The sequence below is a fragment of the Artemia franciscana genome, chromosome 4 (assembly GCF_032884065.1).
Source record: "Artemia franciscana chromosome 4, ASM3288406v1, whole genome shotgun sequence".
NCBI classification, from domain to species: domain Eukaryota; kingdom Metazoa; phylum Arthropoda; class Branchiopoda; order Anostraca; family Artemiidae; genus Artemia; species Artemia franciscana.
The window spans coordinates 11668371-11694606 of NC_088866.1; the positions used below are offsets into that span (position 1 = coordinate 11668371).

The window sequence follows — 26236 nt, forward strand, 5'->3', positions numbered from 1 at the left end:
ACAATGGCCCCATCCTCTCTTAAAAATTGTAGATCTTACTCTAGTGTTGTTAAAGGTCCTGAAACCTCTAGTATTATTCTTGAGCCAAGCAGTAATGCAGCAAAAGATCATAAAAAAAAGAGAGAACCATCGGCAAAAATAGTGCAAGACATTAGTAAAATAACCAGAGAAGATTCCACCAAATTTTCTGCTAAAAATATCAAACATGGGCGAGAAGGCAAAATCATTGTTGAATTTAACTCAAAACAAGATTTTCGAGGGAATTAAAAAAACGCCTGCCAAGAATGCTTGTGAACGGTGCTCCTATAATCAAAAATAAATCAGAGTGCAAAGAATTTATAGAACACAGTAATCCAGATATGGAAAAACTTGTTATTGCTGGAGAAACCTTGAAAGTGGTAACTATTATTGAAAAAGGAAAAGTTGCAGCGTCATATTAGAAATGAGTCCAAAAATCAGAGGAGAAATTTTAAAAAGAGGAGGCCTCAATTTTGGATTTCTTCGCCTACAATGCGAAGATTACATTAACCTTATACGATGCACCAATTGTTGTCTTTTCGGCCATAAGAAGTCTGAGTGTAAGGGCGATTTAACCTGCTCTTGGTGTATGGGTAATCATGACTATAATGAATGTACTAAATCCTTCAGTAGTCGCCCTAGTTGCCGTTCTTGCAATAAGCGACAGCTCAATCGTGAGCAACATCCATCGTACGACTACAAAAATCGTCCAACAGCTAGAGAAATAACCCAACAATTAAAAAAGAATATTGATTATGTAGCATGAATGCAGAACACGTCTCATGTAAATACGTATAAGAATAACTTGCAGTTTCTACAAATTAACCTACAACATTGTTATGCTGCAGCGGCACAATTAGAAAAAACACTGGTTGACATATGCCCTGATGTCGTGCTTATTCAAGAGCCTTACATTAATAAATCTGGTAAACTTTCGTGTGTGCCGAATATGTACAATACCTTCTCAAAGACAACATTTGAGAAAAGATTCTATAGTGCTGCTATACTTGTCCATAAATCCCTAAAATGTGATATACACTACGAAATCTCGACCAATGAATGTGTTACAGTGTCTGTTTATCTTAAAAGTAGAACTATTCTAGTTTCATCCATGTATTGCCCTCCATCCCTGTGCTCAGTAGATAGTTATTTAGCAAGTATAGATAGTCTTAGAAATTATTCAAATTATGTTTTGGGGGCAGATTTTAATGCCAAAAGTTCACTGTGGCTTAATAATACTTATTCCGATTTGAAAGGTAAATCCATTGAGGATTTTGTTGCCAGGAAATCATTAGTAGTACTGAATGACCCAGATTTGCCAACGTATGAATTTTCATATTCGAGCCCCGACGTCACAGCAGTGGTCTAAACTTACTAAAATTTGTTGACAGCTGGGAAGTGACAAATGACCCCCCATCCTTATCTGATCACTTGTATATCAAGTTTAACCTAGTTTTTGAGGCAGATATCGTGGAAATTTGTAATAACATCAAGTATGATTACAGAAAAACTAACTGGAATGTTTTTAGCAACGTTATTTTAAATGAAATAGATAGTTTATATTCCCTCCCTACTACGGATGCTGAAGAAATAGATAAAGCTGTAGATGCTTTAACAGCCTTAATACAAAAAGCTACCAATGAATCAACTCCAGTGAGTCGTGGCTCTCCCAAAAAGTATTCACGGTGGTGGACTACAGAATTATCGGAACTTAGAAAAGGGTATAGACGATTGCTACGGATATTTAAGTCCTGCAATTCTCTCGAAATTATAAACTGGGTATTTTAAATGCTAAAAAGAGTGACTGGAATAAATTCTGTGCAGATAAACCGAATTTGGATCCATGGAATACAATCCACAAAATTTGTAAAAATAGTAATGCCATTGTTCAGCCACTACATGTAACAAAAGATGACGGCAGTAAGACTAACTCTGTAACGGAAGCCGGGGAGGTATTGCTAAATAAGTGGTTTTTAAAGGACGATCATTCAACTGATAGTAATTACCATGGTGAAGTTAGAGCAGAACTTACAGATTTTTTGATTAATAGCACATCAGGTGTTACCGAAGTCTCCTTGAATGAATTAAAAGAAATAATTAAAGGTTCAAAGCCATCGAAGGCCCCAGGCCCAGATGGAATTCTAAATTTAGCACTAAGTAAAAACATTAATGTCATTGCTCCTAGTTTGGTAAAGTTAGTGAATAGTTGCTTAAAAATTTCATACTTCCCGAAAAGTTGGAAAAATGCAAATATAATAGTTTTAAAAAAATGGTAAAAAGAATGATGGCAATCCAGCTTCGTATCGTCCGATTAGCCTACTCTCAAATCTTGGTAAAATATATGAGCGTGCCATTGCGAATAGAATGATTGCGATTAGCAATGAATATAGTTGGCTTTCGCCCCTGCAGTTTGGCTTCCGTAGTGGGAAAAGTACTATTGATGCAAGTGATGGTATTGTTACCACGGCGGAGGAGAATATGCAGAAAAAAATCTTTACTTTATGCATATTTTTTTATATAAAAGGCGCATTTGACTCCGCGTGGCACCCTGGAATACTGAAAAAGTTAAAGGCTAAATCGTGCCCTGATGGGCTTTTAAATTTAATTTATAGTTACTTTTCTGATAGAGTTGTTACGTATAAGGGTGAATATTCGTACATTTTAGAGCGATCATGTCCTCAAGGTGGAATATTATCCCCCCTGCTATGGTCGGTTAATATAAATGATCTTCTAGAAATAAATATTCCTAATGTAAAAATTCAGGCATATGCTGATGATGTTTGTGCAATTATCACATCAAGTAAAATATCAACTTTAGAATCCTTGGCATCAAGGGTATTTTCGTATTTCCGAATTTGGTCAGCAGATAACAAGCTCGTGTTTGACAAATCTAAGACAGAAGCAATTTTATTTTCAAGGAAGCATCAGCTTCCGACTGTAAAGCTAATGTACGATGGAATTGAGATACCTGTTAAAAATAAGGTTAAATATTTGGGTGTTATTCTTGATAGAAAGTTATTATGGACTGACCATGTTAGACATAAAATTAACTCTGCAAAACAATTTTCTGCTCGTCTTTTAACGGTAGCCAAGAGTACTTGGAACCTGAATCCACATGCATTGAGGATGCTATATAAATTAGTTATCGAAAGCCATATTTTATACGCGTGTCCTATTTGGATCTCTGCACTGAGAAAAAAGAATATTCAGCGAATGCTACGGTCGGCGCAAAGATCTTCTATGATCATAATTTCTAAATCTTTCAATACAGCTCAAACGCATGTAGTAACCGCTCCCGCAGGAGTGCTTCCAATGGATTTAAGAGCATTGGAATTAAGTATACTAAGATACGGAAAAGATGGTCGACCTCAAAATTGGCCGAGGGTTTTGAGTCCTACCTTGAATGGAATTAGTTATTCGGCACATCATAGCCATTATACTGACCAAATTATTGCAAATTTTTGGGGTCTTTCTTTTAATGACCTTGGTGTATTTCAGCCCTTTCATATTAACCGTAAATCTTTAAATGAGTTTTTGTATGCAAAATGGTTTGATGAGTTTGAAAATTCTGTTAGCACATGGCCGGCTAACTTTTTTGAAAATAAGGATGACCTTATCTGTGCATCAAAAATTCCCCCAAATAGTAGATTAACACAGCTTATTACAGGTCATAGTAGATTGCTTCATTTTTTAAATAGGATCGGGAAAGCTGACTCTCCATTGTGCGGTCTAATGGAAACATGTAGTCATCTTCTATTTGATTGCCCTGTTTATTGTAGAGCACGTGTAGCAATGGAGTTCGAGTTAAGTGAATATGAAATAAGTGTGCCGTTTCCTTTATCGCTGATTATAGAGTTCGGACTAGTGTAAACAGATTTTTATCCCGCACAAAGAGACTTGACTTTTAGTTAGTGTTTATGTTTTGCTTTAGATAGTGTGTACTCTTTTTCTCTTTTTTTTGTCTTTTTGTAGTGTTTTTTTTTTCTTCTGTGAAATGCCTGTTTTCGGTTTAATCACGAAATAAAGTATCTATCTATCCATCTATCCCCTTAAAACACTCTCTCTGGTTTCGTTTCGTTGATGATATTCTTGCTGTTTGGGAACATGGTCAGGACTCTCTAAAAGTTTTTTTGGCACATTTGAATTCTTTTGATTCGAATCTTCAATTTACAATAGAACTGGAAGATTCAGGAAAGCTCCCTTTCTCGGATGTTTTAATTATAAAAAATATTCCTAGCCTGGATTTTTCTATATATAGAAAGCCAACCCATAATGATCGGTATCTACATTTCTCGTCAACTCACCCTCCTTGTGTAAAAAGAGGGGTAGTAATTTCTTTAGTCGACAGGGTTCTAAAAATATGTTCACGTAATCATGTAAAATCCGAGTTAGATTATGTTAAAGATATTCTATTCTGCAATGGCTACACAATCAACCTCATTGAAAATATAATAGATAGACGATTAAAAAAGATAAAACAGGGCCCGTCCCCCTTGATTCAGGTACACTGGCAATTGAGAAAAAAACTTTCACTACATTACCATACGTCTCAAAACTCAGCGAGAAACTTGGAAAAAATTTAAAAAAAACATAATCTCTGTTTCTTTTAAAACTGAACAAAAAGTTGAACATTTTTTCAACTCGGGAAAGGATAAAACGGACCCTATACTAGGTAGTGGTGTCTACTGAGTCCCCTGTTCATGTGGAAAATTTTACATTGGAAGGACCAATCAACAACTAGGCGAACGATTGCAAGAACACAAAATTTCAATAGATAAGTCCCTGAGATTGGAAAATAAAAATGACAACTTTGATTCAGCTATGGCCCAGCATATATACGAAAATCCTGCCCATTTAGTTCTTTTTGAAGAGACAACTTTAATATCTACTGTAAATGGTCTACCGCAATCTTTTAAAGAGGCTGTTGAGATAAAAAACATATAAATAGAAATTTGGCTATAAATAGAGACACGGGAGATATTTCCTTAAGCCCAATTTATAATAATTTAATATTAAAAGACTCTATGAATACTTTCGCTCAGTCTAATTTAAGACAACCTGTCCGCATATCTAATGAAAACCGAAATTGTAGACAGGCGAAATCTGTTGCAAGGCAAAGGATACTTTTTCAATCTAATTGGTAACTTCTCTTTCATTGATTTAAACTTGGTTTTTTGTTGGTTGAGTCAGTGTCTGTCTTCTTCTCGTGTAGTTCACTTATAAAGGTTAGATTTTGCTGTTGTTTTTTTTTGTTTTTTTTTGTTTTCTTTGAGCACTGAGGACGACTTGGCGGAGGTCCTTGTCGAAATATCTGCTTGTTTTTCATATTTATCTACTGGTTGATAAAATCCTCGTTTTTTCACCTATTTGTTTTTTCTCTTTTCATTTTTTATTCCCTTTCTTTGTTTTCATACGTCTCAAATCCAGTTTTGAACATATCAACCATTCTTATTAGAATTAATAAAAATTAATTTGATTTTAATCATTTAAAATAATCTTGATTTTACAAGGCTTAGGGGGCCATTAGCCCTACCTGTTTGTGGTAATTTCTGTTCGTTTTAAGTTTGACTTAATTATTCATTGTAATTTATTTTCATTAAAATTTGCCATTTATTCGTTAAGAGTAATTTGTCCTTTAAATTTGAATTATTACATGACTTTATTTCTGCTCACCTTTGGTTTAATTTATCTCTTTAACTTTCAAACTTATTTTTGGAAAATTAATTTTTTCAGAAAGAATAAATAAATAACTAATTGTAACGCCAATAGTAAAAATAAAAATAATAGTACCACCACAACTAATAATCAAAATTAAAAGAATGAAAACCATATGTCTCAAAATATTACAATTGTGACTGCGAATCCTATGTTTCTATTTTAAAAGGCCACTTTTTTAGTCGAAACTTTATTTTTCCGTTCTATGTCATTCAAACATAGAAAATTGCAAGGGGTAACGACTTTCAGAAATCACATGCACCAGGTGCCACGATCCAAGTCTAGTGAAACTGTGCCATATGTTCTGGAGACTGCCAAACATGCATAAAATTGTGACACACTTGGCGCTCCGTGTCGAACACCGAGTGCCGGGAAGTGGGCTATCCATAAAAAAAATTGATGTCTATGTGACACTCCTAAATGAATCCTTTTGATTTTTGAATTAATCTATTTGTTGAAGTGAAATTTTGAAATGAAGAATCGATACGTGATTTAATAAGTAAGTATAGAAAGTATAGATGAAGAAAAGATAAACTTTATGACGAAAGTATAGATGTATGTCTTATGATATAAGATAGATATAAGTATATAAGTATAGATGTATATTAGCCTTATGAAGCCAAATTGATTGCTCCGAATATAATCATATCAGTTCCTGGAAGTTTAGGATTTTCATTTTAATGTTATAATGATAAAAGAGCATCTATTTAGAATTTATATTGATAAACTTTTATTTAAATATTTAATGGTTTAAGTTTGTAATCATTAACTCCAGAGTTCTGCGATGATAGTCGCCCATTATAAAGTGTCGCGTTGTTTATTTATTTTCTGTAATCATACAGTTCGTGGTAAGGAACTGTAGTAAGGAGCGACCCGACTCAATAGAAACTGAAGCTCTAAAAACAGAATTTATATACCAATAGATACTTCAAAAGAATTGTATTTTTATGCTGATTTTAAATATACAAGATTCATCAAGTTTTAGTCTTACCCATCAAAAAAGAGAGCTAAGAGCTCATATGGCACTTGTGATGAGGTCAGAAGAGCCAATAGCTCATATAGCATGAGCTCTAGAGAAATTCTAAGAGTCAATAGACTGACTCAAAAGGAAAATCAGAGGCTTAATGCCGGTTGGGATTTAAAATAAGAGCTCTTGAGACACGAGGTCCTTCTAAATATCAAAATTCATTAAGATCCGATCACCCACTCGTCAGTTAAAAATACCTCATCCGGTTTTCCCCTCCAACTCCCCCCAATGTCACTAGATCTGAACGAGATTTTAAAACAAGAGCTCTGAGACATGAGTTCCTTCTAAATATCAAATCTCATTAAGATCCGGTCACCTGTTCTTAAGTCAAAAACACCTCAATTTTTCCGAATTAACACACACACCCCTAACTCCCCCAAAGAGAGCGGATTCGTTCTAATTATGTCAATCACGTATCTAGAACTTACGTATCTAGAACACTCTAAGCGTTTTTCAAGATTTCCGGTTTCAAAGATTTCTGTTTCCCCCTCCAACCCTCTATGTCCCTGGATCCGATTCGAATTGATAATGGGGCATCTGAGACATAAGATCTTTCTATGTATGAAGTTTCATTAAGATCCGATCACCCGTTCGTAAGATAAAGATGCATCAATTTTCACGTTTTCCAAGATTTCTGGTTTCCCCCTCCAACTGTCCCAGTGTCACCGGATCTGGTCGGGATTTAAAATGAGAGCTCTGAAGCACAAGATCCTTCTAAATATCAAATTTCATTAAGATCGTTCATAAGTTATAAAGACCTCATTTTTTCTAATTTTTCCGAATTATCCCCCTCCCCAACTCCCCCAACGAGAGCTGATCTAGTCCGGTTATGTCAGTCATGTATCTGGACTTGTGCTTATTCTTCCAACCAAGTTTCATCCTGATCTCTCCACTCTAAGTGTTTTCCAAGATTTCCGGTCCCCCTCCTCCAACTCCCCCCAGTGACACTGGATCCGGTCGGGATTTAAAATAAGAGGACTGAGTTACGAGATCTTCCCAAATATGAAATTTCATTAAGATCCGATTACTCTTTCGTAAGTTAAAATTACCTCATTTTTTTCCAATTTTGTCAGAATTAACCCTCCCCTCCAACTCCCCCAAAGAGAGTGGATCCGTTCCGGTTATCTCAATTATGTATCTAGAACTTGTGCTTATTTTTACCACCAAGGTTCATCCCTATCCCCCCACTCTAAGCGTTTTCCAAGATTTTAGGGTTCCCCCTCCAACTCCCCCAATCTCACCGGATCCGCTCCGGATTTAAAATAAGAGCTCTGAGACACGATATCGTTCTAAATATTAAATTTCATTAAGATTCGATCACCTGTTCGTAAGTTAAAAATACCTCATTTTTCTAATTTTTCCGAAATAACCGTCCCCCACTCCCCCCTAGATGGTCGAATCGAGGGAAGGACTATTTCTAATTTAATCTGGTCTGGTATAATAATGGTTATTGGGAATTGTACTTACGTTTTCAGGGGGAATTTTTCGTGTTGGGGGGGTCAGGGGGAGGGGTATCGTGGGAGGATCGTTCCATGGAGGAATTTATCATGAGTGAAGAGAATTCCCATGAAGGAGGCGCAGGATTTTCTAGCATTATTAAAAAAATGATAAAATAAATAAAAAAAAAGTTTTCGTTTCGAAGTACAGAGCAGCATTACAACTTGAAACGAACAAAAATAATTAGGTAAATAAGGGGGTTTGTCTCCTCCTCAATACCTCGCTCTTCACACAAAAGTATTTTTAGTGATTTCAATTATTTATTGTATGGCCTTTGTGATTCAGGGGTCATTCTTAAAGACCTGGGACAAAATTCAAGCTTTAGTGTAATGAGCGAGGTATTGACAAGGGGATGAACCCTTGATATACGTAATAAAAATATACAAATATAGATGTTCGTTACTTAAGTTAATTCGTAAGATACGCATATTTATTACTAATAACAAGAGCTAAGAGCTCATATGGCACTCTATATATATATATATATATATATATGAAAGTTGGAGCTACCTTTCTCAAAATTTACAAGCTGTCCCGTTGAGCTTGTAACTCACTTTCATTCAGTGCGGCACATTCTCGGGATCGTGATATCTCCATCGACTGTTTACAATGAAAACTGGGAAAATAATAACATTGATTGGTAATATTTAAATCTAAATCTTGGGTTATTTGCATGATTTTTTTTTATCATGTCGGCTTTGTTTTAGAAACATGTCAAAGCGACCCAAGGCGCCACAACTATGTCAAACCCAGCCAAGAGGGAGAAGAAATCAACCTCTAGTTACCCCTTTAGTGAGGAGAAATCAACCTCCAGCCACCCCTTTCAATCAAACCTTCCAACAGAATGAGGTGGCACAAACAGCCGCCGGATCTCGACAAAGACCTGTGTACCCTAGATCAAACGATAAGCTTCTATTTTCAAATTTGAGTCTACTGGGATTTCAGTTTGATGAACAGTCGCAGAAACATCGAATCGACCTAAAGAAGGTAAGGAAAAGGATATATTAGTTTAAACCAGTGATTCCCATCCGATCTTGGGCCATGTCCCGCCGAGGCAATTCTAACCCCTCCCCCCAGTAATATTTATATTTGTTAAGCAAAAATTTACGTGTATTTATCTGGAGGAAGCTTAGAGACATTAACTTGGTATCCTTTTTTTGGGTCGTTCTCTATGCTTTCTATTATTCTATTTTATAGAATGTGTAACGTCATTAGAATGTTATCATGTATCTTCGTGCTCTTTAAAGGCATTCGAATGTGACCTTATTCACATGTATTTTTTCAAAATTAAGACTAATTAATTTTCAAAATTAAATTAAGTATAGTCAGTCGAAAGGTGCACGTCCTGCCCATGACCTACCAAAATATTGCCATGCTCCACTGATGGGGCCTGCGCCCCATGCTGGGAATCATGGGTTTAAGCTTTCAAAAGCCCTAGGAAAAACTGCTAAATATCATAGCTTGTTGTATTTATTACTCATTGTTTTTCTATTCACTATTGTAGAAGCATTCTCCACCACCAATCAAAGTAGGCTTTAGCTTGCCAAAGGTTCATCTTTTTTGTTTTGTTTTTTTTGCGCATTTCATTATGTCCCTTTCTTTGAGCTGAAAATATACGTTTCTACCACTTTTTATTTATTTTCTCTAGGAGAGACTTAACTTTATAATGTTGAACACGGTTGCATGAACACATTTTATACGTTTTCATAGGCTTTAGGCTGTCTGAAGAGCCGAGAAACACAGACTTGACATAGAAAGACTAATTTCTAAGCAACTTGACAATTATACTACTTGTATATTTTGGACTACCAAGTTCTTGGAACAGGCTTCGAGTACGTTGCTTTATTTTTTAATAAATATGATCATTTTATTTGTAGCCCTTTTTGAATAATAAGAAAAAATATATATCATATTTTTTTTCAGGACTGTCTTCATTTTGAGTTTAAGTTATGACTGTAGCACTTGTATTTGTTGTACCGAAAATGGACCGATACGTCCCATGCTTTTTTCCATAGTTTAAAGCTCTTGTGACTCTTTTCCCTCTAGTTTAGGGCTGTGAACGGGGTTCACAAGTTAAATTCGTGTAGCACATTATTCTGGTTATTTTGGACTATTATTCACAACAAAATGGCGCTGCAACCGCTATTTTTCACAATTCAATATACCAATTGGTTCCCTATTCAGAGGTCTTACTCATCGTTCTCTGAACACATTTTTGTTACTATTCATGAAGAAATTATTTGATCAAGGTGAATAGGACTATCAAAGGCTTTTAAGAGTTGATATTTGAATTAATTTCTAAAAGCGTTATATCTGTATCAAATATTTTCTGTGATATATTAAAGATTGCTTCAGAGTGGCTGTTGGTGTTAGTGAATTAATGCGAAATTTCTGTAGATAAATGTTTAGTGGCCTCTTCAAGTCTGGCCAACTAATGCACATTGAAGGAAATTAGGATGGTTTTATCAGAAGCTCTTTTCTATACCAATTGGCAGTATTTTTAAACCAGCAAATTATATTTAATTTGGGTGTAGGCATTTGGTTGTCCAGCTTCTAGTGTAGGTTGTCCAGTGTAGGAATTTGGCTGTCCAGATTCTGAAGATAGTGGTTCTGGCGCCATTTTATCCAGAATAATTGTCCAAATTGTGATGAAGATTTGTTCCATTTTTTTAAATGACTTTGAGAATGGTGGATCACATACCCCATCTTATGGCTGCATCTGTGGAGCTGTATTCACTACATATAAGGTAGTGGAAGATGTCATCATCATCTCAACCTCATTGACTCTGTGTAAGCCTTATAAACTAAAATTTGAGTCACATTATCCAGTTTTGTGATTCAGTTTTTATAGATTTTTTGTGTAAATCCTCAACGAATGGTGGTCGTAAGAAGTTTAATAAAATTTATTTTTAAACCCTGAAAATGTTAAGTTTCGTTTTATGCAGAATAGTCACGCTCTTTTTTTGATAATGGTATCTAAAAAAAAATAATTGTAAATAGTTAATATTATCATAGTAAAATAAAAATTTGTATATTTACAAGTGCAAATATAATCGTAATAGTATAATTATAATATAATATTATTATAATATTTTAATTGTAAATATAATCGTAATGAATATACATTTACAATGCTAAAATAAATAGTAAATTGATAAATAGTGAATCAATATGAAATGAACCAAGTACCTAACAAATGTTAAAACAAAATGACAAATAATGAATTTTTAATTGATATTCTTTGCTCTTTATATAGCTTATAAATAGCGCTTTTTGATAAAGTTAGAACCTGTTTTAAGTTGTCAAATTGGTTGTGTGAAAAAAAACTATGCCAAGTTCTTAAACACAAGACTGGAGTTATTGTCTTTTGACAGTTTGTCACTGTCACGTCTAAAGTTCGTATCTGACGCTTTGACACATTCGAGAATATTACCATAAACCGTTTACTAAAGGGATGATCATTAGGACAATGAATGTTCTATCACGTTTTAATCCTCCTGGTTTACATTATGCCGTTGATCCTCCTTTTGAGGATAGCTTAAGACACATTCACGATGCGATTTAATAATGCTGATATTAGGTGGCGCTAATTCGAGCCAATCAGTATTTTTCATGGAATTTTCGGATTGGCTAAAAATTCTATGAAAGATTCTGATTCGCTCAAGTTGGCTCTAGCTAAATCTTGGTATTAGGAAAATATCATTGAGAATGGCAAGCAGTTTTTGGCAGCTGTCTCGGAAGTCTAAAAATGCACCATTTAGGCGTGGCAGCCACGATTTATACTCTTTTTATTCTTTTTTTGTCGTGCAACTGAAGCTAGTTTGAACAAAACGTGACTACGAATTAAAAGATGTAGTTATGAGATTTGCCTTAATTAATTTAAATACGATTATAAAAATAAAAAATTTACGATGAAATAGTTTAAATAAAAAATAATAATAAGAATTAAAGCGAAAGATGTAAAAAAGTGGCAACACAAAAAGCTAACCAATTTCCATGAATTGCAGGATTTATTTCGGAAACCAAGTTTGAAGACTTTTGAAGTTGTATTCGTTTTTCTTATGGAGCAGTCAGATGTGGATGGAAACGAAACTGAATTAAAAGATGTCTTGCTATTACCTGGTAGAAAAAGGGAAGTTGAATTTCGGAAAATAATTTTGAAATGGTACAAGTCCCTTCAAGACGTAAGTATGTCTCCATTGCTCCGTTACTTGTAGTTTCAAACCCTATTATGCGCATGATTGGGTAGGTGTTGCTATTTTGACCAATCAAGGTAGCTGCTGCTACTAATCAGGACTGCAAAAAAGAAGGGGAAGTCAATTCTGATGCCTACCCTAGTTATAGATGTCTTGCCCTACATTTGTGTGATATTGTTCTGTAGGTTTATGAAAAATAATTTTCATATGGCGGACTTGGTAACTATTTTAACAGTATTGACTTAAATATGTTGCTTTGAATAATAAAAAAAAGGGAAATAAGAGCAATTTTATGTGTCTTTTGTTCTAAATATAAAATTTTTTTGTCCTTATGTTTTAAATTTAAATTTCACCACAACTACCCAATGCAAATAATAATGTACATAGGTCGTATTTGAATATATGTGCAAGTTCTTCGTACTCTGTACCAGACAAATTTGTGGTTTCGTGCGTAGACCCCCCTCCTAGATTTGTTGCCCACTTCTTTTAAAGTTACAACTTTTTTCGACCCATGATCCGCCTAGCATAGGAACCAATTCTCCGATTCTTTGCCTTTGGTCGGTAGTGAAATGCGGGTTTGGGGGCAAGTCATCCGACGCTTCCCGTATTTACTCCCCCAGATATCTCCAGGTACCTATTTGGAGATGTGTCGACTTGACGGGGTGATTTGACGCTACTGACACAGGGATCAGAAATAAGGAAGGTAAATTGGTATGTAATCAAAATAAATTGCTCTGCATGGCAAGCTTTAGCTTCCGACTGAAAACAACTAAAAAGAATTGTTTTAGCAAATATTAAGTTATAACCTTTGCTTTTGACTACTACCGAGCGGACCTCCGGTAGTTTCTATGGTTGTATACAAATATCAAATTAAGAACCACGAAAACATAGCTCTGTGATCAAGGTCCTGTATCCTTGGGTGATTTGACAAAGACGACAAGATCTGACAAAGAAAACAAGATTTGACAAAGTCGACACCGACTGACTTTCCACTCACACCACTGTTCAATGCCAAAAAATCAACGAAATGAAGACTCGAACCCCTGCTCTCACGGACACATGACTGCCAGCATAGCGCGCTAACTACTCGGCTAGTATTTTCGAAATAATTAGGTTTTGAAAAAATACCTTTTTAAGGCGTATTTTCCTTGAAACACGCCTTTTTTTGGTACTTTCATCAAAGAAGCTTAAAAAAAATGACGAATCTACCCCCCTCCCCATAAACCGTCGTGAATTGATGCGACTAACACAGGGATCAGAAATAAGGAAGGTAAATTGGTATATAATCAAAATAAAGACTGGTTGTCAAGCTTGGGTATAATTTCACGTCAGCTGGTCAGTCACATTGCTTAAAATTGTAAGGACTTGTATACTAAAAACATGAATTTTTTCGTAAAATGAACTTGTGTCAAAATGTACAAATGCCTTATTTAAGCAACTTGAACAGTCTTGAACAGTTGAAAGATTGAGACATTAAAAATATATATATAAAAAAAATGATAAAAATCCAATAACTATAATGGGAAACTATAGATTTCTACAAAATATTTGTTTGGAAACGGCAAATTTCTGTACTTTACTTGGAAATTCGTAAGTATATACTGTTTACTGTACACTAAAGGTACATATTCTGTAGGTTTATTCTAATGAAAAGTTGTATCATTTAAATTACTGTGTTATTATATCATAAGAATTTTTTTGTTGTTGGCACTGAATTAACGACGACACAACCCTTTTTTATATAGCAAGATTCAGCGTGTCTTAAATAACTTGATGGTATTAACTTGATGACCATTTTTTAAAATTAGCTGTAAGGGGCTATGGGTCTGTGGTTGGAACAAGCAACAGACAAAGAATCTCCAAAACACCTATGTTTCATAGGACTACCAGTTGCTTTTATCCTGAGTGGAGAAGGCTTTAATCTCAAAAAGTATCCAGTGAGAGTATTTTTACAGCTACCACGGTTAAACTGTTCATGCAGGGTAGCCTTTGTGTAGCCTATGCACTTCCTGGCTGAAGGGCCAAGAAACGGAGATCAGCACCGCCGGTACGGACTGTAAAGTATAATGCCGTATCCTTTACCTTTTTTACCTATCAAAGCTAACCACAGCTAAGCAGAAAATAATTAAAAAAAAAAAAAACCGTTGTAAAAACTCGTTGCTGTTCAAATCCAAAAAATTGTCTACAATGTATATACACTCTATTGCAGTATTTTTTCTTAGTTTGATTTTGAAATGTGACTACATGATAGTCTTGTGCGTGTGCAGATTTTTTTTATCGCGTTTTAGATTTCAATTTCAATCTACAATCTAATTGTATGTAATCTTTGATCAGCACTTTGAAAAAAAGGCACACAACATCGTCTGTATTTTCAGTTTTTGCGGGTCTGTGTCAAAATCTGGGGCATTTTCTTTGGAAAGTGACTTCTTGTAGGATTGTTAGGGGAAGAACACTTGAAATTAAAGACAAGTAGCTATCAACCAATCAATCAATCATTTTATTCATACTCGAACTCAGTTACCAATGTAAACGGTTATTTGGCCCGAGAAGCTTGGCTTGTTGTGGGCCGCAAAATACAATAGTAAAATACTGAAAGAGCCATAAAAAATACGTTAAATAAAGATAATGGAAAATATAGTAGAATACAGTAAAAAAAAGTAGCACTAATAATAATACCGGTAAACAGAAATCAAGAAAGTAGAGAAAACAGGAAAGACTAAGATGACATTAGAACATGAAACAAAAAGAAGAAGAAAGACGAGGGCTTTAATAGTTAGAAAATAGGCTTCATATTTCCTGATTTTATTTATCATTCGTGAAAAATTATCATAAATAAATCTTAAAAATTGTCGCTTGTCAGTCTTAAATGTTAATTAATGCTTTGCAATGACCTTGGCCTGTTTGCTCTCCTATTCCACTTTTCCTTTGATCAATACTGTGAAACAAGACGACAAACAATTTCTTGTGTATTTTTGTATTTCTGTATTCCGTATTTGCCTGTGGGTTTTTTTTTTCTTTGCCTGATTTTGACTCTATTTTGCCATTATTGCTTTGCCGTTATTTTGCCCTTTTTGCTCTCTTATTACACTTTTCCTTTGATCAGCACTGTGAAACCAGATGACAAATAAGTTCTTCTGTATGATCATGTAACGATGTTTTCAGTTTATTTGTCTTTATTAATATGTCTAGTTGGCCATTATACCGAATTAGTAATGAGAAACGACGCTAGATAGATGTAGTATTTTTTCTTCTTGAATTTCGTTTCCGATTTGCCATCTTTTTAAAATTTCATTAAAATACTGTTTGTTTTCAAACCAGGAATTTCAAGTAAAACTATCTAAGTCAAATTTTTCTAGTTGTCAGCTGAAGGTTTTTTTTATTGATTACTCTAGTTGAGGAAGAAAAATCGAACGTAATTATTGGCTTAAGTAAGATTGTAAAAGAATGAAGCTTTAATGAAAACAAAAAACCCAGGCACAAGAACCAAGAGTGCTTTGTTTTTATGTGTAAAAAAATATTCTAATGGAAAAATGCTATATTTTTGTGTTTTCAGTGAAGTGCTAGTTTTACATAAGCCTACAGAAATAGGGTTATACTGCTAGTCTTTTTATTTGTGCTGTTAAAAAAAATGTATTTTGCACAGGCTGCGAAGCAATAAGTTCTATCTTCGCTCCTTACTTGTATCAGAAAACTTCTTTTCTTAAGATTATATTTTGTTAGTCAAAGGCAATATCAGTTAATATTCATATTTTCTTGGCAATTAGGCACAAGCTTTCTGTAGATATTTCTCCCTTAATTTTTGATTCTAATAATTTCTAAAGTGCCGTTCACAACTTAGTCTAACTTTACTCGAGAACGAGAACCGCCTAGGTACGTATGTCTGGCCACGAGATATCAATTAAATGCTGATTCCCCTCCCTCTCCCAAAGGGTTGAGCACGTGTGTACTTACGGAAGTCAAAAACTCAGTGTCCGTAGGAATGTTTATACTTATTAATTGCACATTCAAGGAGCGGTAATTTCACATATGCTTTAAAGATTCTTTTATATTACTGCTTGATAGGTTATTAATTTTTTTGTTTCACCTCTAGAGCTGAATTATTGTTTTCTTTTGTTGGCTCTATGGTGCTACAAGTTGTATCCTCAAAATCTTCTTAAAAAATAAATAAGTTATTTTCTTCAATAGAGCCACTCAAATTGTGCTTTGGTGCCAAATATAAACCACACAACATGGATGCAGCCATATGGAGACAGTTTTGTGTCTATAGTAGTGCAAATATCTACTGTGATTCTAATGGAAAAAATGAAGCGAGAAGGTTTGTCTACTTGATTTCACCCTTTCTCTTTTTTCTTAGAACAGATAATCAAGTACATTTCTATCATATGGTTAATGCTTTAAACCGAAATTCGAATTAAATCGAAAGTTTGGAATTTCTATGACATGCTCAGAGAAAGTCGGATTCACTTCCTATGTCAAGCAATTATAGAAGTTTCTTAAATAAACAAAATCATCTTAATTGTCTGGTAATCACGTAATTTTATCTTAAAAGTGGTTCATGATGCCAATTCATAAGGATTTTTGTATTTAAAAAATGAAGATGTAAACGAATAGTTATCAAACGTAGATAACTTCGAAGACCACACTGCCTTTCCATGACGAAAGTAAAACAGTTCAAAATAGGGATGAAACCTTTTAATTGACAGTGAATATATATAAAAATTATTTAACTGGATATTTCGAACACATATACAGTGTTCATCATCAGCAGTATGAACACTGTATATGTGTTACAGTACAGTTAAATATCCAGTTGAATAATTTTTATATATATTCACTGTCAATTAAAAGGTTTCATCCCTATTTTGAACTGTTTTACTTTCGTAATAGTTATCAAAATCTAAGGGGGGATCCAAAATGTTTCTACTTGAGCCAGCTTGACTAAATGTTCTGCTTACCCATGAGTGAGGCGTGTGCTTTAATTATTGCTTTGATTGTATATGACCTTTGAAGGGGATCATTTGCTTTAATTCCCCCTTGTACTTTTACAGTAATTTTTTTTTCTTAGGCTACCCAGCATGGGTGTAACGTCGAAATGAGGATTGTGTCTATCTTGTTTCTTGTTCGCATTACCATTGGCATTGAAAAACTTGCACACAATATTTATCTATCATTGATGTGGCATAACCTATGACCAAAAATCTTGTTACATTTTCCCAGGTTAGGGTCAACCTCCAAAAAAGAGTTATTTTCATATCCCCAAAATTTGTTATGAACAATAAAGCTAATATGTAAAGCTAATTATGTTATGAGTATATAGTTATGAGTATAAAGTTATAAGTATAACTCCCCCAAAGACACTGGGCGGAATATAACTCCGCCCAGCTGGCACCACTGTTCGCCATTCTTTTAAACCATAGACGGTTTTAAACTTAACGTTTCCGTTTACCCTTATTTTGTACCATAGTTTATGATCAGCTTTTCGAGAAGATCAGCTGGAACTAGACTGTTTTTAGTCGGCTTATCTTCAATTAATATGAGAGACACTTTTCCAAGTAGGTTTCTTCTTGGAATGCTGTTCAGACTTGAATAAGATTTTGTATTTTCGATTGGCTACTGCTGGAATAAGATATGATTTTAATCATTTCCAAAAGACTATCAGTAGCTCTTGGAGAACCGAACTCACTTCTTGTGTCAAGAAAAAAAAAGTTAATTGTGGTCTCATTTTGGTGTCAAACATAAATGATCAAAATATTAAGAGTAGGTATGGAAAAGTTCCAAAGCTGCCAGTAGCAGAATTCAACAGAATTCCAAAAGCTGTTGACACTTTAGTAGCGCTATTTGTGTTTTGACAGTTTTCTTTGAGCAAAAAGTGTTCTTATATTCAAAAATGGCGTTTTCAGACAAAATCTGCCAGTAAGTTTGAAAACTGCCAGGTAGAGTTGCTACTTTGCTACCCCACTTTTCGCGCGGCGGATTAAGAGAAATTGGTAAAATATAAGATGCAAAAGTTGAACATGCAAAAATAAATAAAATAAACTTCCAAATGATATCAATAAAAAAAATAGAAGATACGAAATAAAGAGGATAAACGTTAAAAAAATAAGTGAAATTTAAAGTAAAATATTTAAAATAAGTAAAATAATTACCATAAATGGTTAAAAAAAGGAAAGAGATGAGGGGACTAACCTATGTAACTATTCAACTAAATCGTAGAAAACATACTTGTATGTCTTTCTGTGGAAAAATTTACTGGTGTAAAAAAGGAGTTTTTGCTGACAGCTCATCGCAGCACAAAGTCTCCTGAGGACAAAATAGCTCTTTCTTCTCCCGCTTCACTCCACTCTGTTCAGAGCTCACCCTTCACTCCAAATAAAGTTTTTACTGTATTTAAATAATTCAAAATAAGCTTTATTTGAAGTTACTATAAATAGCTGGGAACTTCCTGGGAGGGTGTAAAGAGGGAGGCTTCGAATAGATTGGGATGGAGGAGGAGCTTGCGCAGCTCTGTTGGTGTCAGGGGGCTTGGTGCTGCGTTGAGTTGTTAGTAGTAGTACTATAAATAGTAAAACAAGATTAGATATTCAAAAATATCTCACTTTATTTTAGAGATTAAATGGATGGTTTTGCAAAAAAAATATAGTATCTTCCCGTGATTTAGACGTGTTTAGAAGAAAAAAAAATGGAGCAACTGATTGGGGTCTTTAAAATGAACCAGTGCCTGTTAGATTGTGGAAATTGTACCAACTTTTTCTAACAATTGCAGAAAGATATTGTTTTTTTTTCTTGTCCACAAAAGATGTGTTCTAGAGAGGCTGCTATTCAACATTGTCGACCAATTATACGTTATGGTGGAATGGTGTTGATAAAAATGAGTTAGTAGTTGGATTCATTTTTGATGACTCATAAATGAAAATGTCGGCTGTTCTGAAATAAAAAGAATTACAGGAGCTTCTAATATAGACCTTTAGTGATTAATTAATTGACTGTAAAAATTCCTCAGTTTCTGCGAAATATAGCAGAAAAATGTTGTTCTTGTGAATTTGTTCTTTTTCGCAGAAGGTGTTGTGTCGTGACGTTGCTGTTCGACGTTGTTGACCACCAAAAAGTTTTTTTTTCTAACAACTGTCGGTGGAAATGACGTTGGTTGTTGAATTTGTTAATGACCCACAAATGAAAACGTTGTTTGATTAATGATTTTTAGGTTGTTATGTTGGTTAATGTGCTAGCAATAAATGTTATTATGAGAAACCGATTGAGGCCTTTAGATGAGGTTTCATCAATTTCTGCCTACAACAACTGAAAAATATTGTTTTGAGATTTTTTTTTGTCTACAACAGGTGTTATGTCGCGATGTTGCTGTTCAGAATTGTTAACCAACAAGTTTCTAGCTAACAATTGTTGGTGAAAATGACCAGAAAAGCAAAAATGTGTTTGTTTATTTGTTGCTCAAATAAAGCAAGAGTATTTAAAAAAACAAACAAAATAACAAGAAGTTCCAGGTTTCCTGATGAAAATTTTAATTTGCTATTCCATTTTTTAATAGCTAGAAATAAAAATATTAAATATAGCTATTAATTGACGAAATTAACCAATGTGATACTCAGTTCGTCGAAAATGGAAAATAAAATCCAAAAAATATGTCGGTGGAAAGGGAGACTTGATTAGCTTTTGGGATTTTTCACTCCATTTTTTTTACATACTGTCGCGGTGTCGCTTCAATAACAGAAAAGAACGAATCGACTAATTTATTTTGTCATATAGACTATTAAAATGACGAAAAAATTAATTTTTCTTAAGTGCTTAGACCTTAAAGTTGTTGTTGTTTTGAGAGGGGAAGGCTTCAATCCTTATGTCACCTTCTTCTATAGTTACTTTCATAAATACACATCTTTAGATGTGTTTTCACGCCTAGTACGACCGTATAGGTACTGTTTCAGTAATAGTAATATTAATTATTTATTTTTAACCTATATCATATTAAAGCTATGACACTCGTAACCTTTTCCTCAAACGCATTCAGTCAAAATTATGAGATACCCTTTTTGTTCAACGTAGTTGAAGATCCGGAAATTATGTCTTTATGACATCGTGAATGCACGTAAAATTTATCGCGAGGGAGATATCAGGGTTTTAGAAATTCCCAGATGGGGAATGGCTTGAAATTGGTCGGAAATGATGTTTTGATCCGACATTGGTGAGTAAATATCAGATTCAAACTTTATTTAAAAGATTTTGGACTGAAAAACACACAAAAGCCAAATCATGGGCAGTAGTGGAATAGCGCTTTTTTTTTTTAGATCAGGACACTCCATATCTAAGGAGTTGACGTAGAAACTTCAAAAAAGTCTCAATCAATTTGAAAATGAAAGAGGTAGTGCTCTTTTTTATACTCGAAAGTGATTGGAGGGCAATTAACCCCCCTCCCACGCCTAACGTTTCCCCAAACACATCCAATCAGAACTCTTAGATAGTCATTTTAGAGTGATCAGAGGGTGCATACTCCCTCACACACCTCGTATTTTCCCGAAATGCATGTGAAGTTTTGAGATCACCATCTGTTGTCTTAGAAACTTCTATAAATTCTGTTTCTCTAGAAAATTAAAGGGGATTGTGCCCTTTTTAATAGTCGAAAGTGATTAGAGGGTAACTAACCTCAAAAGAAAACGCAACTAAAAAAAGAGAAAATTGTTACTAAAATGCTCTTCTATTACTATACCAAGGGGAAGATAAAGTGAAAATTTCTAACTTACATGTATATAACAAAGTGGTCTGTTTTGCTTTACATTATTGATCTTTAAATAGGGCAGAAAGAGCTTAAGAGCCTTCTGCTCTGTAAATGAGAAGAAAGGTAGAGGGCAGAGTTATCCCAGAAAGTTGACTGCAACCTGCTCAGGACACGTCTATCACAATTCCCACGATTAGCAATAATCTTACAATGCAAATCAGGAGAAAAGCAATAAATATGCTTAATCTATTTTGTCGTTAAAATTTAGAATGACTAAACGAGGGTTGGACTTATCCTAGATAAGGGTGGGGCTGAATTGGAATTTGGTTAAATTTATCCAAGAAAGAAAATGGAAAAACAACTCTGTCAAGTAGTTGTTTTTAATGAGGAGATTTTTCAAGTAATAGATGAACCGAAATATTCACTTTTAGAGAGAAAGAAGAGAAAATAATCCTATCAACTTAAATTACATTATGCAACAATTTATATTGTGTTTTTATCCCAGCTATGTCAATGGTATCGATGGGGGGAGCAGGGAGAGCCTGTGCCCCTAGACCCCCAGATTTTGAAAAATACCTTTTTGGGGTATTTTCATTGAAAATGTATTTTTTTGGCATATTTACTTTATAAAAAAGGATGAAAAAAATGACAACTTTGCCCCTCCCCCTTAGATATTGGAAAATAGGCTCCCCCGCCTAAATTTTTGTGAATTGATAGACTGTTAACTGTACTTGGGATTTAGAGAACCAATGCATCAAGCTCGTGACAGTCTGTAGACATCTGATCACAGTTCATTTGTATACACGTATTTGTCCTGGCCATTTTTTGAGTACTAAACAGATGAGAAATACAAGAAAACGACAAAACGAGATGAAAACAAACATTATTAAATATTTATTAAAAGATCGGAACAAAATCCAGTATGTTGACAAAAACACTACGCAAACTGTGGCTGGTAATTTTGTGCTAAAAGAAGAATACGAACTTCTCCCTAATTTCTTTCTAAATTTCATAAACTTCTCTTCCTAATGTTAAATGGTCTTATTTTGGCGTGTGGTCACATCAAAAAAGTATGCTGTTAAGTGACATTTTTGCTTAGATAATTGTAACACAAACAATTACTAGCCTCAAAAACCTGTCTATTTTTTTGTGAATTAAAGCCATATATCTTAAACTTTTTTTTGCGTAAATAAAAGCCTTAATTCAAAAGCTTGCTTCTTGAAAATGCTTGAAATACTTACATAATATACTACTACTACGGACAATTCACTGCAGCACCAAGCCGCCAGAGGTCAACACAGCTACGCACGCTCCTCTTCCATCCCAATTTATTCAAAGTCTCCCTCTTTACATCCTCCCAGGAAGTTCCCATTTCCCTTTAATTTTTTCTTACGACATACTCCACTCCAACCAGGCACGGCCTGCTTTTCGTTTATTGTTTAAAATAATACGTGATATTAGGTTAAAAACGTTAAAATAATATCTGCATTAAAAACAAGAAAGAATATTGGATAAAGTAAAAGTAAAGTAATTAGATTTGAATTTAACATATCGACCAATTTTAGCTGGATAGTGGGGCATTTTTGTTTCAATTTTTTTGTTTTTCACCAAATAATACCTTTATATATTCTGTTAAGAGGACCTAATTAAAAGGCTTGTTGTAAGGATAATAGTTTTTAATTCAAGTCATTTTTTCTATTTTACTAGAACTCCAAGCAATGGCTCTTAGTGAGGAAGATGTTGCCTTTTAATTAGGCATTAATTAAGGCGTTTATTAGTAGTAGTAAATTTACGTCAATCAGGCACGTCATACATAACGAGCACCAAATATTGGAGGAGGAGGGTAATATAGTTGAATTATATGGAGAATATAAGAAATTAGAGCCTTCAAAATCTTACAGTTTTTTTGGGGGGGGGCGCAAGTTGAAGGGCCCCTACCGTCAATATTTGCCTTAATTCAATTAGAGTTATAGATGTGGCATGGGTAAGAAGGTTTTGGCTAGTTAAGATGCCTTTTTAAACAAAGAATCCTAGCTGATATAAGTTTATGACAGCCTTTTGTCTATGTTTGACTCACATGTACCTCAGCTCAATGCATCGCTTTTTTAGGGTTTGATATACTACCGCCACCAATTGAAACGAAAAATCAACTAGCCTCTACTCTATCTAAGAAGATTTATTATCAAGCAGCAGCCTCAAATTTCAAAGAGCTTCAAAATTTTGAAAATTCCTCGTTGAAGAATTACAGGGAAGCAGAGGAAACGTCAAAGTAAGTTTGTCAAGTATACTTATGAAATAGATGGCAGGTAAATCGATCCTCGTGAGTGCATCTATGGATCATATTCCTATTTAGAGGAATATGATCTGTAGAACCAGTCAAAACTGATTCGTTTTGACTGGTGCAAATAAATAGAGAAATAATTAGACTGGGAATTGGAACGAATTCTTTTTTTAAAAGTTTCCATGAAATCCAGCGACTCTGAAAAGTAAGGAGGTAATATCAGGTCGGAATATTAGATGGCTGTTGTACAGTTAATGTGTTATAATAAGCGTCTTAAATCCGCAATAGTTTCGAGATAGAACCCTCTATCAGGCAGTGAACAGATTTAAGGGAAATAATTCGAAAACAGATATGTGTATTAACAATTGGGCACAGGAATATCTGAATATCAGTTGATTACTCAATGATTACTGCTTAGAGGCTCTTGTGTCCCTGCAATTTTTGTTCGAACATGTCTCTCTACTTTTGTCATAGCTATTCTCATAACTATTTTGCCGTTAATACTTTTTTGTCCTTCTTTTTTTGCATCGTGTATTGAGTTTATGATATTTTTGACAGTATATTTTGTATTCACACTGGGTCCTAAAGAAAATAAGCCCATAATGTCGACAAAATTCAAGTCAAAGCTTTACGATTAGAAACAAGTCAACTCGTTCCTGTCCAGTAATCGTCGTCCTCTCTGAACTATGTCTCTTTCAAATGTGTTGCGAAACCAAGAACCGAGTTCCAGTGATGGACTATGTTTTTGTGGTCCATTGCAGCAATAGATTTTAGTCCTAAATTTTAAAAATTGAAAGTTTTTGCAAAGTTCTAACTTATTTTGTAAATTATAGATATCCATTTTTGTAAATTAAGGCTTATGTTCCCTGTGGAATTTTTGGTGTGCTATTTTTCTACACACCTATGCCTTTAACATATGACGAAAGACGATAATTTTGCTATTATTTCATAGCTGAGATTCAGCTTTATGCATATACCAAATTTAATTTTTGAAATCTAGTTTACATGGTTTTTTGGATTCAAAATAGGTTGAATATTGGTAGAAAATCTTTGAAAAAAGTATAATTTTCCCATTTTTTAAGCAAGTTTAGATCCATCCTTATCTAGGAAAAAGTACAAGTAATATCATAATTCTGTCTGGGTGAGGGGATAGAACTGAGACTCACGAGCCCAATGAAATAAATATCTTGTCCTTTTGATCCAAGTTACAATGGCAGGAATTTTGGAAATTTGCTTGTTTTACAGCTACCACTAAAACCTTCCTCTTTAAACCCTCCTAGGAAGTTCTCTTTTTCCTTAATTCTTTCCTTAGGACATGCTCATCCCTTCCCCCCGCCAACCAGGAACGACCTGCTTTTCATTTAGCCCTAGACGGTTAGCCGAAGAGGACAATATTTTATAACCTGTCATCCTTCATCCGCAGAACGTGCCCTAGCCATATCAACCTTTCTACCGTTATAGCCACAGAAAGCGGGATTGAAACACACTTTTCATATAATCTACCGTTTGAGATGCGGTCAGTCAGTCGGGTACTTAAAACAATCCGTAGGCAATTTCTCTAGAAAACACCTAACAAATTTTCCTCTGTTCTTTGGAGCGCTCATACTTAAGAACCATACCTGACCTCTGTCATTACTGTAGCCTCCAATATTCCGATATTATTGTTTTAGAGGGAATATATATCTTAGTGAGCATTAATTTTAACTTCAAAATTTTTCTGACGTCTAGCCTTTAGCTGAATCGAGCCATAATTTTTTATTTTTTCTCTGAAAAATGCAGAGATGCTGCTTTAAAGATTTTTCTGTTTACTTTTTTCGTCCATATGTTATGCATTTTCAGTTTTTGAGCCTTAGAAGGGTCATGGTACCTTCCAGTGTCCAACTACCCTAAACATAAATGAATATAAACTACATACACTATTCATATGAAAATAAACGTTTAAATCATCAACAAACATATTAACTTCACTATTTTAATTAAAAAATGCTGGTTTTTAATTAAAAAGGCGAAATAAAATTGTAGGAAGACATCTACGGGGGGGAGGGGGAACCCGATGAATCAACTGGTAGAAAGACATTTTTACTAAAGACAACTTGCTAGGTTCTACTATTTAAGCAATGTTTTTTCAATATTCTTTTCTTTTTGTTCATGTTTTCAAATTTTTTTTTGTTGCTATTTTCTTTTCAGTTTTATTTGTTCAAGAAATGGGGCTATTCCAAGCTGGGGGGGGGGGTGACTTGTACGTGATGAATCCTAGTTTCAAGGTAATTTGAATTTGGCTGACTCTAGTTCCGGTGAGGCCATCTTCTTGGGTGAGCGACTACTTCAGCTTCAAAATAATCCAATTGATTTTCTTAGTTTAATGGTTTGAAGGGTTCTTCATCTTCTAACCCAGACCGTATGTCTGTTGGGGTTTTCAAGTTCATACTTCCTGTCATCGTTTCTGCTCTTACGAGACTTGTCAATATGTCTTTTGTAAATGGGTCTTCCCAAGGGCTTTAAAGCGTGCTCATATTATTATTCGTTTTAGAAGTGGTTCACGGTATGACCCTGATAGCAATCGTCCTATATCTGTCTTATCAGTGTTTAGTAAAATTTTTGATAAAGCCATGTTTTCATGACTTCTTGATTCTTAATTCTAAATATTTTTTCATTATTCTCAGTTTAGTTTTAGGGCAAAGCACTCAACTGAGCATGCGTGTGCGAATCTCTTTAATTATATGCATACATCTCTCGACTCTGGGCTAATACCTGCTGCTCTTTTTCTCCATGTACGA

General features: G+C 34.5%; 1 protein-coding gene across 3 annotated transcripts in view; it reads left to right on the forward strand.

Moving 5' to 3' along the window:
• The window catches only part of LOC136025993 (uncharacterized), a 72758-nt gene that overhangs the window by 19281 nt on the left and 27241 nt on the right, over positions 1-26236 (forward strand). The window contains exons 1-5 of one of the 3 annotated variants that reach the window (XM_065702134.1): positions 5216-5243; positions 8965-9244; positions 12265-12441; positions 16639-16768; positions 23288-23447. In XM_065702134.1, coding sequence (XP_065558206.1) covers positions 8969-9244; positions 12265-12441; positions 16639-16768; positions 23288-23447 — 743 coding nt within the window. In that variant the 5' untranslated portion in view covers positions 5216-5243; positions 8965-8968. Of the gene's footprint in view, positions 1-5215; positions 5244-8964; positions 9245-12264; positions 12442-16638; positions 16769-23287; positions 23448-26236 lie in introns of those variants that run through there. The other 2 variants (XM_065702133.1, XM_065702135.1) reach the window with 2 other exon arrangements.